The sequence below is a fragment of the Notolepis coatsorum genome (genome assembly GCF_963971535.1).
Source record: "Notolepis coatsorum genome assembly, chromosome: 8".
Taxonomy (NCBI): domain Eukaryota; kingdom Metazoa; phylum Chordata; class Actinopteri; order Aulopiformes; family Paralepididae; genus Notolepis; species Notolepis coatsorum.
In genome coordinates, this window is record NC_140172.1 from 141177531 (window position 1) to 141194354 (window position 16824).

The window sequence follows — 16824 nt, forward strand, 5'->3', positions numbered from 1 at the left end:
ATCCGTTTAGACCGTCCGCCCCCGCCAATTGACATGAGCGAGCAGAGGCGGAGAGCCCGCGCCGCAAGACACCACCCACCAGAGAGGCCGTCGGACCAGCCGACTGCCTCCCGCATCAATAGCATCCAGCTGCACAGCCGGAGAGCAACGCTGACGGGGGAACTGCTCAGCGACGCGCATTCCCCTCTGGGCGCCGCTGAGGCTCACCTGCCTGCCACAAACGTGGAGCAGGAAAGCCCCACTACGCCCCAAGGTCGGAAGCCCAAATGTGAAGCGCCGGTGGAGGTCAGAATAATCCTCTAGAGTCTAGACTCTCCGGTGGTGACGACATTATCCTTTCTTTATCCCGTAAATTAGTGAGAGAGGGAAAAACAAAAGACAATGCCAACACAGCTCCTATAACTAAACGAACTACTTTAAGCACTGAACTTGAAGAGGTGCTATACACAGACTTCACAGTGGTGAAAGTAGGGAAGGAGCTGGTAGTATGGCCATGGCCCCGCTTATGTGTGAGCGGATGTGGGCGTGGCCAGGCAGGTGTGGAGCATGCATGTGCTTGAAAGTTTTCATGATAGCATATGATTAAAGGGACAGTTCCCAATAGAGCAGAGCGCAAAGCTATAACGAAATATAACTGTACATATCCTACTCTTACTAGTTACGCTGCTGGCCATGTATGACTTACTACCATAGTGTCTTTATACCTGTATCACTGTACATATTATACTACAACACTGTACATACATCTAATTAACACTACACTCAGTAGTACTTATTTAAATATTTTATGCCCAGTTTAATCACTTGTACATTGTATATTACTATTGCACTTTACTGCTACATTTGCACTCTGGTTGGATGCCAAACCTCTTTTTGTTGTTCTGTACTTGTGTATGATGACAATACATTTTAATCGAATTGAATCTGAATGGGGTGAAATTGACCCCAAGGATAACAGGAAGGTTGTAGCAACAGTTGGTCGGCTGACCTGAGGGCTCTGGATGGCACTAGAGCACCAGCATGAAATGTATCCAATCAGGTGCTATAGAATAGATAACATGCAGCCACTAGATGTCGCACTAGACTAGAGCACCAGCATGTCATTTATCCAATCAGGTGCTATAGATAACATTCAGCCACTAGATGTCGCACTAGAGCACCAGCATGTCATTTATCCAATCAGGTGCTATAGATAACATTCAGCCACTAGATGTCGCACTAGAGCACCAGCATGTCCAATCAGGTGCATTCCATGTGGGGAAATGGGAAGTAGGGAGGGGATACATGCACACAATTATTATGTAAACAACATTCATTTTGGACCCGGCAATCTTTTTTTAAATGATACATTTGTTAATCAAAACATTTTAGGGGAAAATCTAAAAATTGGGGGACACTGTACAACTGTTTTTGTACAACTGTACTTGGTAATTTACTGTACATTGGAGGGGGTTGGGTTAGGACATTTACAGGGACCAGTTTCGAATTACAGTCTCCCGTAGGTGTTCTTTGAGAGTGGTTTTGAAAGTGGGTAGTGATTCACATTCCTTTACAGCTTTGGGTAGGGCGTTCCACGTGTAGTATAGTCAAGTCAAGTCAAGAGTTTTAATTGTCACGGCATACAGGTATACAATGAAATGCGGGTGGTCTTGCCCGCAACGATGTGCAATACAGTGGTACATATAATAGAATCAAAAGAAGAAAACAACATTGTGCAGTAACAGGTAGCAGGTAACATGGAGTGACATCTCGGTATCTGTACATAGTTATTTACAGAGCATGTGTGACATGCTAGTTAGCTTTGGTAGTGCAATACACTGTTCCTGTTATTCTAATTTAAAGTGTCCTTTCCTTTGGCCATAAGTGTGCGTGTGTGCGACATGAGTGTGTGCCCGCTCATGTTAAAGTGTTAAGTGGCTGCTCGTGTGTGAGCGTGCAGTATGATGTCAGGACAGCTGTTTCAATTGCAAATTGCTGGTGGTCGTTGGTACAAACAACACCCAGTGATAGAATTACCCTAAATGGTGGTGGTGGAAGAAGGCACCATTCATCTTTCTACAAGAAAAACATGCGTTTGGAAGTGGAAACTGGAACTGGAGACTACTGTATATTTTGTCTCACGCATTTATTTTGAAGGGTAAACTTCAAAACCGGAAGTCAATTATTTTCGTACTGGAACTACTTCCGGAAACAGAGGGGAGGGGCGCGTTATTTTTTTTCTGTAGCCGCATTTTGCGGAGACGCTCTCTGATTGGCCACTTCATGTGACATGTGCGCCCAATCGTGTGACGCCTGTTTCTATCACTGGTTAAGCTTAGGCACTCTTTCGAAGTTGGTTAAGGTTAGAGTTTGTCTTAGAGCAGGGCGATAGAACACCAGCCCTGATTCCAAACTCTAACCTTAACCAACTTCGAAAGAGTCGCCTAAGCTTAACCAGTGATAAACTAGGCGTTAGGTAGTTTGCAGGCTGCAAAGACACAGCTCGTCACGCGATTGGGCCCACATGTCAGTGGCCAATCAGAGAGCGTCTCCGCAAAATGCGGCTACGGAAAAAAATAACGCAGGAGGGGCGGGACGTAAAGGTTATATAGTATGCTGGCTATATTGGGTAGTGGTACCAGCTATCAATCTACTAGTCGTTTAACCTTCTTATGTTACTCAACGCATCTCCTAAATGTCTGCAGCTACATTCTATGCCATTCTATTAGTTGCTATGTGACTAAACACTTGGCAGCTAGTTTTATCCAACTTAGCTTTCTTTCTTCTTTTTTTATTTTTTTTTAGCTTGCTTCATACTGGAATCCTCTACAGAATGATTTAAAGAGTTGTACAAATAACTTTCAATTCAAGAAAATGTATAAAGAAAGAACAATTAGACTTTATGAAGTTGATGGGTAACAGGTTTCCCTATGACTATTGTCTTTCTTTTTGTCTTGTTATTGTAAGTATTGATTGTTAAATAATTGTAATTGACAGACCATCTATTTATATTGTTTATTTATTGTTAAGGGGGCAGGCAAAATAAGATTTTCTTCTCCCTGCTCCCTTTCGCTCATGGAATGTGCAAATTGAGACATGCTTTGATTATGAAACACTTTTTTCTTTTCTTTTATGGAACTGTGCATTACCATGAACGGAACACATACAAATTAAACGAAATGTGAACTGATATGACTGAATGTTATTCAAATATATTATTAAATTAAAATAAAATAAAAAATACACAAGAGGCAAGATTCGCTAGGGGTACACACTGCTTCCACCCAAACCCACCACGCATTTATTTGAGATTGTCTGAAAAACTAAATCTAAAACATGTATTTAAAGTGTTGCGGTGGGCTACCCGGTACCGGCGGTACCGTTAGACCTGTAGCTTAGCAACGCTAGCCACTTAGCTGCACACCGCAAGTCAATAGGGTCCAGCTGCAGCGCCGTAGAATCCTCTCACTGGGCAAGCCTGTGGCAGCCACGAACCTACTTTCTATAGAAGCAGCTCGGATGTGCGCTGTTTTAAGTGAGCGTGTGTTATTGGATTGATTGATTGAACATTTTATTAATGTCCGCCTTGTTTCGAACTGGTTATGCTTAGGCAGGCATGCGTTGGTCATGGGACGGGGTTGCACTCCGTGCAGGGTAAGATTTGAGCAAAGATTTTAGCAGAATGCGCTGCACTCGCCAACTCGCTATAAGTACCCACCTGGGCAGTGGCGGCTGGCCACTGGGGGCGCTCGGGCGCCGACCCCCCTGTTAAAGAGAGAAGAAAAAGATTTTTTTTTTTTTTTTTTTTATAGCCCTATAAATAATATAAACATGTTTAAAATGAATAATATTTACTCATTTTAAGTATGTTTGTGTTTCCAATGCACAATATAACGTTAATATATCAAATAAAAAATAATCGTTTTCGCCTCAGAAAATAGGAGCGTCGCACCTGTGGGTCTGCTGTCCGCTGAGATCAAAGCTCAAGAGTCCGCGCGGACGTCCGCGTGGACATCCGCGGAGTCTGCTCTGTGTACAGTCTGCTGGACTATGGGAGCACCTTTAGCAGCGTCTAGAATTTCCGTAGCCGCATTTCGCGGAGACGCTCTCTGATTGGCCGACGCCAGATTTTTTTTCCATAGCCGCATTTCGCGGAGACGCTCTTTGATTGGCCGACGCGATGCCAGTACTTTTTCCGTAGCCGCATTTCTCGGGTTGGCTTAGAGAGCAGGGTGATAGAATGCGCCAGGTAGTTCTTGGTCGGATGCACAGGCGAACTTAGGTAACGTTAGAGTTTGTCTTAGAGCGTGACGGCAAGTTCTTTCGACGGTTAAGCTTAGGCACTCTTTCAAAGTTGGTTAAGGTTAGAGTTTGTCTTAGAGCATGGTGATAGAACGCCAGGTAGTTTGCAGGCTGTTCGACGCGGAAATGGGCAAAGACACTCATTCATTGAATTCATCACAGTACTGTTGTGTTGAGCTAACAAGCTAATCTGGATGCAGTCTGGACAGAGTGGATAACTGGATATACATCAACAGTCTGGGGACAACAGTGGACCACGTAAACAGTGAGTTAATTCGGTCTCTCTCTCTCTCGCTCTCTCTCTCTCTCTCTCTCTCTCGCTGATGGCAATGGTGATAGTTGTACTGTAACTGTACCTACTTAAATATCCGTATGCTTTTGGTTTCACCGACGCTCTCTGACGCACACAGTAGTGTGGTTTCGTGATGCGTGCGCACGCGTTTGTGTGCAGTCTGGCATTGTGCCTTGGTACATGTACATTTTTGGTATGATCGACCCCCCCCCCGTTCTCAGATACATTCACACCTAACTTGTGAATGATATGTGTTACATTCCATTCGTAGAGGCAATTAGGCACTGTCTGTAGTCTGTGTTCAAGCGAGGGGACATTTATGCGCACGCACCAGGAGCGCGCGTGCGCGTGGCGCCATTAGCGTGCATGCAACCACAGTTGATATCAGGAACGCACCGCTGTGCTTAGGCCCCCTTTCGAAGTCGCCCTCTTTCGAAGTCGGTTAAGGTTAGAGTTTGGAATCAGGGCTGGTGGTCTATCGCCCTGCTCTAAAGATAAACTCAGCTATGCGTTGCGTTGCTCATGGGACGAGATTGCACTCCGGGCAACCTAAGTTTTGTGAGCAGAAGCGCGTGCACCTCCGAGCTGCTTCTATAGAAAGTAGGTTCGTTGCTCCCACAGGCTTGCCCCTTGAGAGGATTCTTCGGCGCTGCAGCTGGACCCTACTCCTGCAAGTACCCGGATGCTCCGTGCGTTTCCATGGCTCCTCACTACTTCCGCCACCAGCTCTGGGAAAATAAGGGACTATACGAAATTAATTTGATACCAGTAATAGGAGACAAATTCGATTTAGCGTCTCAAATAGGCGTCTTTAACGTTTGGTGTCTTGTAATAAACACACAGACACTCCGAATGTCATTCAGTGGATCTTTAAAAAAAATAAAAAAGGGTTTATTGTTATAATTTGGGTGCATACTGATGACGTTTTTCACCTTTTTTTGGGACGATTTACAAAACAACAAGGGTAAGCTAAGGCTAACGATTTGGCGAAAATATTTTGATTTGCACTATTTTGCAATTGACATTCCTGCTCTATCTAAGCAGTCCATTGCACATGTCAGTGTCGCTCATGACGTGGATGACGTGCAGCGTGGAGTTTCCATGCTAGGCGGGCTAAGCTAGTGTCAGAGCTACTAGCTACACCCCTCAACGCTCAGTGTTCAGGGAGGAGGAAGGTATTTCGGGCCAGAAGAAGTGCTTGGTGCTGGTGGTGGTGGTGGTGGTGGAGAGATACATGTCTGCCCCTCCGTTACGACCAGCGAGCGGAGACCGTGCTGCAGTTCATGTTTCGCCAAGAAGAAGTCGAAGAAGGTGCGTCGACGTCGTTCTTTCTCCCGTCTTCTTCCTGCGCGCCGCTGCTGCACCTCTTCCAACACGACAAGAGGAACATGTCCCGATATAACGTGTACAGCCTGCTGGACTGGATCTATGGCGGCGTCGACCCCAAGTTCGAGGGCAACGGGGGGCCCGAGTGCGCCGCCTTCCTGGCGCCCCGGCAGCGGCTGAGCGAGAGCCTGGTGGTGGTGTTCGTGTCCGTGCTGGAGATCCTGCTGGCGCTCCGCAAGATCAACCTGGCCAAGGAGCTGCGCGAGGTGGGCGAGGAGGAGGACAGCGGCCGGGCGGCGAGGCGGCGGAGGGGGGGGACTGGGAGGGAGGACGGCGGCGGCTGCTTCGGGAAGAACCTGTTGCTGGTCGCCCTGTGCATGACTTTCGGAGTGGAGGTCGGGTTCAAGTTCGCCACCAGGACGGTGATCTACCTGCTGAACCCGTGCCACGTTATGACCATGGTGCAGGTGAGCATGGTGGTGGTTTGTTTGGTTGGTCACAACAACAACAACTAATTTAGGATCAGATCCAACAACATCTGCATTTTATTAAGACCCCGTGTGAAGCCAATGAGATTAGATTCATTGTCGTTATATAGTATACAGGGACAGTATAAGTACAGTACAAAAAGTACAGTACAACGAAAAGAAGCGTGGCATCATCCAACCAGAGTGCAAATGTAACAGTAAAGTGATTGATTGATTGATTGATTGATTGAAAACTTTATTAACGTCTTGTTTACATCAGGGTCCCCCATTTTCAATTCATCATAAATTGGATATAAGTTGGATCAGATCCAACATCTGCATTTTTTTTAAAGACCCCGTTTGAAGCAAATGAGATTAAATCCATTGTCGTTCTGTTATATACAGCGACAGTATATTAAAGTACAGTACAAAAAGTACAGTCAACGAAAAGAAGCGTGGCATCATCCAACCAGAGTGCAAATGTAACTTTTACATTTACCATTTACATTCACCTTAGATTAGATTAAATTAGATTACATTCAAATGTATTGTCATTATACAGCACAAGTACAGTACAACGAAAAGAAGCGTGGCATCATCCAACCAGAGTGCAAATGTAACAGTAAAGTGCAATAGTGATATACAATGTACAGGTGATTGAACTGGGCATAAACTATATAAATGAGTAGTACTACTGAGTGATAGTGCTACTGCTAATCAGATATATGTACAGAGTTGTAGTATTGATATGTACAGTGATACAAGTAGGATATATTGTACAGATCATATAGATATAATATCGACATATGTAACAAGGATTATATGCAGGTATGTACAGACAGGTGTGTGTGTGTGTATATATATATATATATATATATATATATATATACATTAAGAATAAATATATACTTGAAAGTTAAAGGACAGTTTTTTTTTATCATCCTATTTATTTAAACATTAGCTGGCATGCCGTTGACTAATATAAGGCGTCGTTTCACAGATTGCTTTAGTCCTGACAAACAGAGCCCTGTGCTGTATCCTCTCACTGGTGTCCAATGAGGTTAATTGGTTCATTCTTCCAAAAACACATGTCAGTTTCTAAACGGGAAGCTCTCAGTTTGACCAGATGTGTCTCCATATGTTCTACAGAGGAAGTGGTTGCAAACTGTACATAGTGTCACATGTTATGTATTTCATAGGCCAGTTAAATGCATCAAATTGGTCAACTTGGAGAGCGGCACAAAGCCTGAAACTGCCTGCCTATAACTCTGAAATATAAGCCTGAAACTCGTAATGGGACACCATGTACTTCACTATCAGTGTTTCGATCAGTCAAAAAACAAAACCTGTTCTTTAAAAGTTGCTCTGACCCCTGAAATTCACCCAAGGGGATTAATAAAGGAATGTCTTATATCTTATCTGATCTTAGAAAAGTAAATGGGGCATGTACAAGCTGGACTGAAGCAAACTGAAATCTGCTTCGTGTGCACTGTGGGGTAAATTTCACTCCGCTTGTACACACAGGAGCTTGGCCCCATTGACTTTGCTGTAATTTGTGTCTTGACTGGCGGGCCCCTAGTATGAGGAACAGCATGGATTGTGCAAAAAATACGTATTCTACCTATTTGACGACATCGTTAGTGAAGTAAGGCTGGGGTTAAAAAAATCTGAACTATCCTTTTTTTAAGTCCCAGAAATAGTAATTGCCTCTTTTTTTAACCTTTATTTAACCAGACAGGTAAATGAACCCATTTAGACCTAAAACGCCTGTTAATAATGCATTATATAGCCTGCATATAGACAAAAATGTGTTTCCCAGTTTCAATGGGTTAAGATTAAGAACAAATTCTTATTTACAATGACGGCCTGGCGGGAGGACAAAAGATTAGATTAGATTCAGATCAATTAAATTGACTGTACAGTACAACGAAAACAGGGCCTCTCGAAGGGTAACGGGGGGAAAGGGACAACAAATTAAATAGAATAGAAAAGAGACCGACGATACATGCATCACAGAGGTAAGGGAAATTATTAAAACACACATTCAAATAAAATGACTATGTCGAGGTATTCATGAAGCAGAACAGACACATTACAGTTAAAAGGTGACAGTTGCAGGTGTGTGTAAACAACTCTGTGATAGAGTCCTTAAAAGTAGTGAGGGGGGGGGGGGGGGGGTACATTTTTCCATTTTTAAAGTCTTCTGCATCTCGTTCCAACTGCTGAAGGTGTATCTCCTGAAGATGGATCAAAGTACCGTACTTTTCGGACTATAAGCCGCTGCTTTTTTCCCCATTTTTCGACCCTGCGGCTTATATAACGGTGCGGCTTATATGTGGACCAAACCTGAAAATATTGCTTTTTTTACTGCATTGAAATGTTATTTATCTGTTCCCTTATTTGCTAAACTTAATACAACTTCTAAATGAGTTAATTCTTGTTATTTGTCCGACAGTATTGTGACAATCCCCTCTGTGCACGAACCCTTACATATGGTAATTAAACATTAAAACACCTGCGGCTTATAGTCCAGTGCGGCTTATAGTGCGAAAAGTACAGTACCTTTTCCTAATAGCACGAACACGCCCATGGTCCAAAAGCAATTGCTTGACTTAACTTGATGCAGGGGGCGACAGTGGTTCAGGAGGCAGAGCGGTTGTCTGGTAATCGGAAGGTTCCCGGGTTAGATGCCGGCTCCTCCCGGTCAGCGTGTCGAAGACACTTAACCCCTGACTGACTGCTCCCGATGAGCAGGTTGGCACCTCCGCCCGTCTGTGTGTGAATGGGTGAATGTGAGGTAGAGCTGTGCCCCCGAAGCCTGTTTTTGGGATTCGAACTTCGCCACCTGGTTTTTCGAACGGACGTTCGAACCATAGTTTTTAATCATGCAAAAAATTTGCTGCTAAATAATTGTTCTGGTTCAGTACTGTGTCGAGACTTGACTTTAGGCACATAGCGCACATTTACACATATAGCGCAGCGCATATTGCTGCGGTTATTAAGAGTAGTAGTACCTACGGTACTTACTGGTCACGGGAGGCTTCAATAATGTTTGGATGGTAATCCATTTTGTGAATCCATTTGTTGAAACAACATATTTGTTGGCCGACGGCTCCTGCTATCTTAACATTGGCCAGCTAAACGTGCATAGCTTAATTAACGTGCATAACATACCTGTGTAACGTTAAGTAACTTGTGTTCCGCTGGGAAGGTTCAGCATCACTGCATACACTTGGTTTAATCCAAAGTCCATTCGGAAACGTTGTATTATGAAATAAGACGGGTGAGTGTGAGTCACTCAACTCTCTCTTTTTTGCATGATTGATTAATTTCCTGATAATGTATGACGGTGACTAGTGATGCACGATATATCGGCCGATATGGTAATTTCTTTACACATCGGTATCGGTCCGATATCAAGATAGGGCCGATATATAAAAAAAGATTAAACTTTTTTTTCATGTTTTGCTCTTAAATTGTTTAAAAATATTCTGAAGATTTCATTTCTGAAGATATGTTACAAAAGTAAAAAAAAAAAAATGCATTTTGGAAAATAGCTATTTGATTATCATAAAAAAGTTTTTTCTATACAGAGATATCGACATCTGTAAATGTCGGTATGGGCCAGAACAGCAATATTTATATCGGTTATCGGTATCGGCCAAAATGTTCACATCGGTGCATCACTAACGGTGACCCCTCCTCATCTCGACTGTGTTCGCGTGTGACTTTCGAATTATTGTAACGCAACATAGTACTGTGATATTCTGATATATATTTTTTGTGTAAAATAAATAAAAAAAATTAAAAGTGGTGGTTCGAACCCATTAATTAAGATTTGCATGCCAACGTAACAAACGAAGGTCCGAACGTTTGGGCTCAGCCCTAATGTGAGGCATAAGTTGTAAAGCGCTTTGGATAAAAGAGATATATAAATGCAGTCCATTTACCATGCAGTAACAAAACAAACTAATAAACGTAAACTTTTATTGCAGACTGTTTGTATTGGGGCCAAACACAGTAGCGATCTGTCGGGGGAAACAGCGTTTTTTGTTTTCCCCCCAAAAGGAGGCGTGACTGATGTTACTCTCCAGGAAAATTGGCATATTTTGTTTCAGAGTTTGCACTGTCCGATCTCGTCGCTTACAGCAGACTTTCGCTTAGATTTAAATGAGGCATGAAGAAACATCATTATCCATCGAACAGCTGTGACGGCGAGGCGTCCAGAGTTCCCCCCGGCGGGTGTTGATTAACTGGTCTGTTTGGTCTTTTTAGGGAGTTGGGCTGAAAGACAGTCCTGAAAACGGATAAGCACATATTATCTGGTGATCACTCACGAGGTGTAGGGAGGTCCGTTTGCATTATTGCACAGGGAAAGAAAGACGTCACAGATTTGCTGATGTCAGCGTGAGCTGAAGATTATTCCCAGAAGCAGGGCGTTATAACGAAAGTCGATGAGGTCCTTGGCTATTAGGCAACAAAGAGTTTCTTTAGCTGAGGACGGCCCTAACACATCCAACCTTGAAATATGATCTACACACGGTAAATGGTGCATTTCTATAGCGCTTTTGTCCAAATTTGGTACAATTTGTTCCTCACATTTGACCCATTCACTCACACACATTCACACACCGACGGCGGAGGCGACCATGCAAGGTGCCGACCTGCTCATCGGGAGCAATTGGGGTTTAAAAGTGTCTCGCTCAAGGACACTTCTACACGCTGCCCGGGAGGAGCGGGAATCGAACCGGGAAGCTTCGGATTACCAGACGACTGCTCTACCTCCCCAGCCACTTGTCGCCCCTGCTTGCTTATGTAACTCACTACATAACTGTGATGCGTCAAGTCAAGTGTTACTCTCTTTTACTATTATGTACGTTACTATCTAGTGTCTAGTCTACACTACTATATATACTACCTATGCTAACATGTCTTTACTACTATGCACTCAAGACTGTAGCACTCAAGTTTCAGCACTGCTAGATGAACAATATCACTTAGCTGCCAGAGTTGTACCCTCCCTGCTGACTTGTTGTACAGAACTTGTAAGTCGCTTTGCATACAGTAAAAGCGTTCAGCTAAATGACTAAATGCATTCCTTTTGGGGGAATGCAGGTGTCATGGCAGCATGGGGGAGGGGAGGTACCGGCGGGGAAGATCATCTGTCACTGATTACACAGATATCTCCGTATGTAAATGGTAATATACTACACTTACTTTAGCTAAATCTTGTGTCTTCATCTCATCATTTATTTGTATTGTTGTTATTTAACTTTTCTACATCGTTGTCCTATCGTTGTGAGGTATTTTTTTTAGTGATGCACCGATGTGAAAATTGTGGCCGATACCGATAACCGATATTAATATTGCTGTTCTGGCCGATACCGATATTTACAGATGTCGATATCTCTGTATAGAAAACACTTTTTTATGATAATCAAATAAAGAGCTATTTTCCAAAACGCATACTTTTTTTACTTTTGTAACTTATTTTCAGAAATGACTGATATTTTGAAACTATTTAAGGCCAAAACATGTAAAAAGAAGAAAAAAAAGATTTAAAAAAAAATATATATATATCGGCCCTATCTTGATATCGGACCGATACCGATGTGTAAAAAAAACGGCCATATCGGCCAATATTATATCGGCGGCCGATATATCGTGCACCACTACTTTTTTTAGACAACCTCAGCTTCAGGCATCGTCATATTACCCATACAGTATGAACAAACCATATGTGGAAATAATTCCACAATAAAATGCTGCACATGATTTCACAATGACGGCGTTCCCACTCGCCCTGGGACACCTGGACATGCAGGGACCAGATTTCCAGTCATGGAAAACCTGGAAAATTGACTAAAATGTCCAAATATCCTGGAAATGTTTAATTGTATTTTAGCCCCTCACTCAGATCCTCTGTAAAGTAAACCTAGGTGTGTATTTAGCCTCTCACTCAGATCCTCTGTAAAGTAAACCTATGTGTGTATTTAACCCCTCACTCAGATCCTCTGTGTAAACCTAGGTGTGTATAAATTTAGTTTGAAAACTCGACTGTTAGGATTATAGCAGTGCCGCCCAATATGTGGCCCCTTTGTTTTGGACGCCATGACATTTGACACGCTCTGCTTATTCTCCTCTTAAGTGCTGTAAATTCCTAACCGTAATGAGTACAAAACATGTTGTGCAGCTAAAAAGTACATAATCTTGAGTTTTACAGCAACGTAGAGCACAATGTTACTTCACTATTGTACTACGTATGTCATTTACAAGGAATTGTTTGGCACACAGGAGTTGTTGCTAATGACGAGGACCTTATTGTCCAGTTATCAGTGATGGTGTAACAGTCGCCTGTAATGAACCTGAGACAGTTATCAGTGATGGTGTAACAGTCACCTGTAATGAACCTGAGACAGTTATCAGTGATGGTGTAACAGTCACCTGTAATGAACCTGAGACAGTTATCAGTGATGGTGTAACAGTCACCTGTAATTAACCTGAGACAGTTATCAGTGATGGTGTAACAGTCACCTGTAATGAACCTGAGACAGTTATCAGTGATGGTGTAACAGTCACCTGTAATGAACCTGAGACAGTTATCAGTGATGGTGTAACAGTCACCTGTAATGAACCTGAGACAGTTATCAGTGATGGTGTAACAGTCACCTGTAATGAACCTGAGACAGTTATCAGTGATGGTGTAACAGTCACCTGTAATGAACCTGAGACAGTTATCAGTGATGGTGTAACAGTCACCTGTAATGAACCTGAGACAGTTATCAGTGATGGTGTAACAGTCACCTGTAATGAACCTGAGACAGTTATCAGTGATGGTGTAACAGTCACCTGTAATGAACCTGAGACAGTTATCAGTCACCTGTAATGAACGTAAGTCACTTCATCATGAACCTGCATCATTACGAAAGGAGGAATAAAACCAGGGTTAAATGTGTTGATACTAGACCTGCTGGTAAATTATATGACCGTTTGTGAGTAAGTTCTGTGGAAATGTCCTGGAAAACGATTTCTCACAAAGCGTGTGAACCCTGAATGACCTTGTGGAAATCAGCCAATCGAGTCCTCGGGAAGACGGGTCTGAATCTTAAGTTGAAGGCGACGGCACTCTGACTCCTCCTCTACTCTGACTCCTCCTCTTTCTCATCAGATCTTCCTGCTGGCCTGCCCACCGTGTAAAACAGCCATGGTCATATTCAGGTGAGTAACTGTGATTCCACCATCATGACATAACATGTCTCAAACATTCGGGGGGGGGGGCAACAGTGGCTCAGGAGGTAGAGCAGTCGTCTGGTAATCGGGAGGTTCCCGGTTCGATTCCCGCTCCTCCCGGGCAGCGTGTCGAAGTGTCCTTGAGCAAGACACTTAACCCCCTAACTGCTCTCGATGAGCAGGTTGGCACCTTGCATGGTCGCCTCTGCCGTCGTGTGTGAATGTGTAAAATGTGAGGAACAAATTGTAAAGCGCTTTGGATAAAAGCGTTATATAAATGCAGCCATTTACCATTTACATTCACCTTAGATTACATTAGATTGGATTAGATTACATTCAAATGTAGTGTCATCATACAGCACAAGTACAGTACAACAAAAAGAAGTCTGGCATCCAACCAGAGTGCAAATGTAAAGTGCAATAGTAATATACAATGTACAGGTGATGAAACTGGGTATAGAATATATAAATGAGTTCTACTGGGTAATAGGGCTAATCCGATGTATGTACAGAGTTATAGTATTAATATGTACAGTGATACAGGTATAAAGACACTATGGTCGTAAGTCATACTGGCCAGGAGCGTAACTAGTAAGAGTAGGTAAGGGATATGTGTAACGGTTGCTTGTGACATCGTCACCTTAAACTTGGATGCCCCGAGGGAGTTTCGAACCCGGGTTTTCCCACGCCGCGGGCAACAGCACAGACCGCTATACCAAGAGGTGAATTCACTGCTTTGTCTATGTGTCTTTTGAGGATGAGAGTGAGTTTAACCCATAGTACCGCTACTCACCCCAGTCACTTCACAACATCTGAAGTCCTTCGTGACTCTGCGCTTCACGGTACCATCCGTTACACATGTACAGATATAGAGATGGTATCTACAGATATCTAAAAAGGATATATCCACATGTACAGACGGATGTGGATATATATATATATATATATATATATATATATATACATACGGTATACAGAGTTATGGGTTATATGTAGGTATATAGAAGGATTATATGCATGTATATGTATGCAAACTAGCTTAGCGCTGCAGACCAGGTCACCAGCGTCAGTGCATTCTCTGCAATGTCCGGTTATTCAGGGTTAGTTAGCAATCTGGCTTTTAAAAACTGGAACATTAACAAGACATAAAATCCTTCGGTGAAACACAATCTTCCCATTAACTCCACGTGATTAATCTAAAAAGCTTAAAGGCAGAAGTGAGATGAGGAGAGAGAGAGAGAGAGGGAGAAAGAGAGAGAGCGTTAGTGAGAAGTGGGAGAGAAAAGGCCAGAGTGAAGGATAGCGGGAGCGGCCAGATGTTCCTCAAGATAGCAATCGTTGGTGCAATAAACGAAGTTAAAGCCTCAGTCCGCTCTCAAACTAAGGCCTGGCTATTACATTGGGTGGGAACTCGCTGACCTTTAACCTTCTGTGAGAGAAGCCTGTTTTCTAGTATACCCAACATCGCATCACAGACTAAGCAGATGCAAAATACTAAATGCATGAAAGGCATTAAACATTAAACTGGTCTTTTGAAGAAGTCTTTATTCGTAGCACACATTGCAACGTGGTCATGCAGCGACACACACCTGTGATGGGCGACGCCTAGGAAACACACACATGCATTTCTTTTTGGGGCCGATTAAAATTTCGTCTCTGCGCTTGACCCGTCCCGTCGTCCTTCCCCCCCAAGGGCAGCCGGCAGCAGAAATGGGCTGTGGTGTGGGGGCCACGCCCCGGGGACCAATCCAAGTGCTCCTGTACTGCATGTTCTTTCACTGGGTTTATCTCTTTTTGAGATAGGGGAAACTAGGCCTGCCGCGATAAGCAATAAATCGATTAATTGCCGCGATAATTAAAATGAATGCAATGATTTTGACGGGCGCGATTAATTGCTATTTGCGCGTTTGTTTTAATGAGGCGGAACCAGTGCCCCTTGTCAGTCACTCTCCGTGTGGGTTGGCCGCTGGCGTTACTACAGAGCACAGCACGGGAGCTCCGTGGGGCAGTAGCAACGCCACATATTTAGCTTACCTACATTTCTCAATAGTGTTGCTCCTTTTAACCAAGTAGCGTTATTTGTAGTGTAACGTTAGAATAACACAGAATAACGTTAATACAATTACATGCATCATTGTTTACAATGAACGGGTGGGGCTAGTCAAAGCACTGGAGACGGGGACAAGTTAAACATGAATTAATTTATTATAACGGGTCGTTTTCGAGTCGTGCTGCAGTGCCTACGCACCACAGCTATTCTATTATATACGGCTTTGACGAGTCCTCCTCATCGTTGATTGCCTGTAGTAGCTGCATCTAACGTTAGTAGCTAACGTTAAAACTAAAAAACACAACCAGACGAGACAAGTTGTCGGCTAGGATAATCGCAACAATACTTCCGGTCCGGTCGGTGGGCTTCAAAATAAAAGTCTTAAACCGGAAAAGACGGAGCGGTGGGCTTCAAAATAAAAGTTTTGGGAAATAAATTTCTCAAATTTTTTTTTAACCGGTCGCAATAATATCGCTTATCGCGATATTTTCGGGGGCAATTAATCGCCCAGCAAAATTTGTTATCGTGGCAGGCCTAGGGGAAACCCTTGCGAGCACGGGGGGAGAACATGCAAACTCCACACAGAAAGGCACCGGAAGATACCCCACCTGGGTACCTGGCAATGCGGCAACCTGGTCCCCAAGCGGGAATCGAACCCAGGACCTTCTTGCTGTGAGGCGACTGTTAACCACTACACCACCGTGCTGTGAGGAGACGGTGTTAACCACTACACCACCGTGCTGTGAGGTTAACCACTATACCACCGTGCTGTGAGGTTAACCACTACACCACCGTGCTGTGAGGAGACGGTGTTAACCACTACACCACCGTGCTGTGAGGAGACAGTGTTAACCACTACACCACCGTGCTGTGAGGAGACAGTGTTAACCACTACACCACCGTGCTGTGAGGAGACAGTGTTAACCACTACACCACCGTGCTGTGAGGAGACAGTGTTAACCACTACACCACTGTGCTGTGAGGAGACGGTGTTAACCACTACACCACCGTGCTGTGAGGAGACAGTGTTAACCACTACACCACCGTGCTGTGAGGAGACAGTGTTAACCACTACACCTGCCACCGTGCTGTGAGGAGACAGTGTTAACCACTACACCACCGTGCTGTGAGGAGACAGTGTTAACCACTACACCACCGTGCTGAGGAGACAGTGTTAA

The 16824-nt window shown here is 43.7% G+C and overlaps 1 protein-coding gene across 1 annotated transcript in view; it reads left to right on the forward strand.

Annotated features, from left to right (window-relative positions):
* The first annotated feature begins 5518 nt into the window (after positions 1-5518).
* Positions 5519-16824, forward strand: part of tmem164 (transmembrane protein 164) — a 62917-nt gene continuing 51611 nt past the window's right edge. Inside the window, exons 1-2 of the mRNA XM_084319667.1 lie at positions 5519-6366; positions 13535-13584. Coding sequence (XP_084175793.1) covers positions 5857-6366; positions 13535-13584 — 560 coding nt within the window. The 5' untranslated portion in view covers positions 5519-5856. The remainder of the gene's footprint in view (positions 6367-13534; positions 13585-16824) is intronic.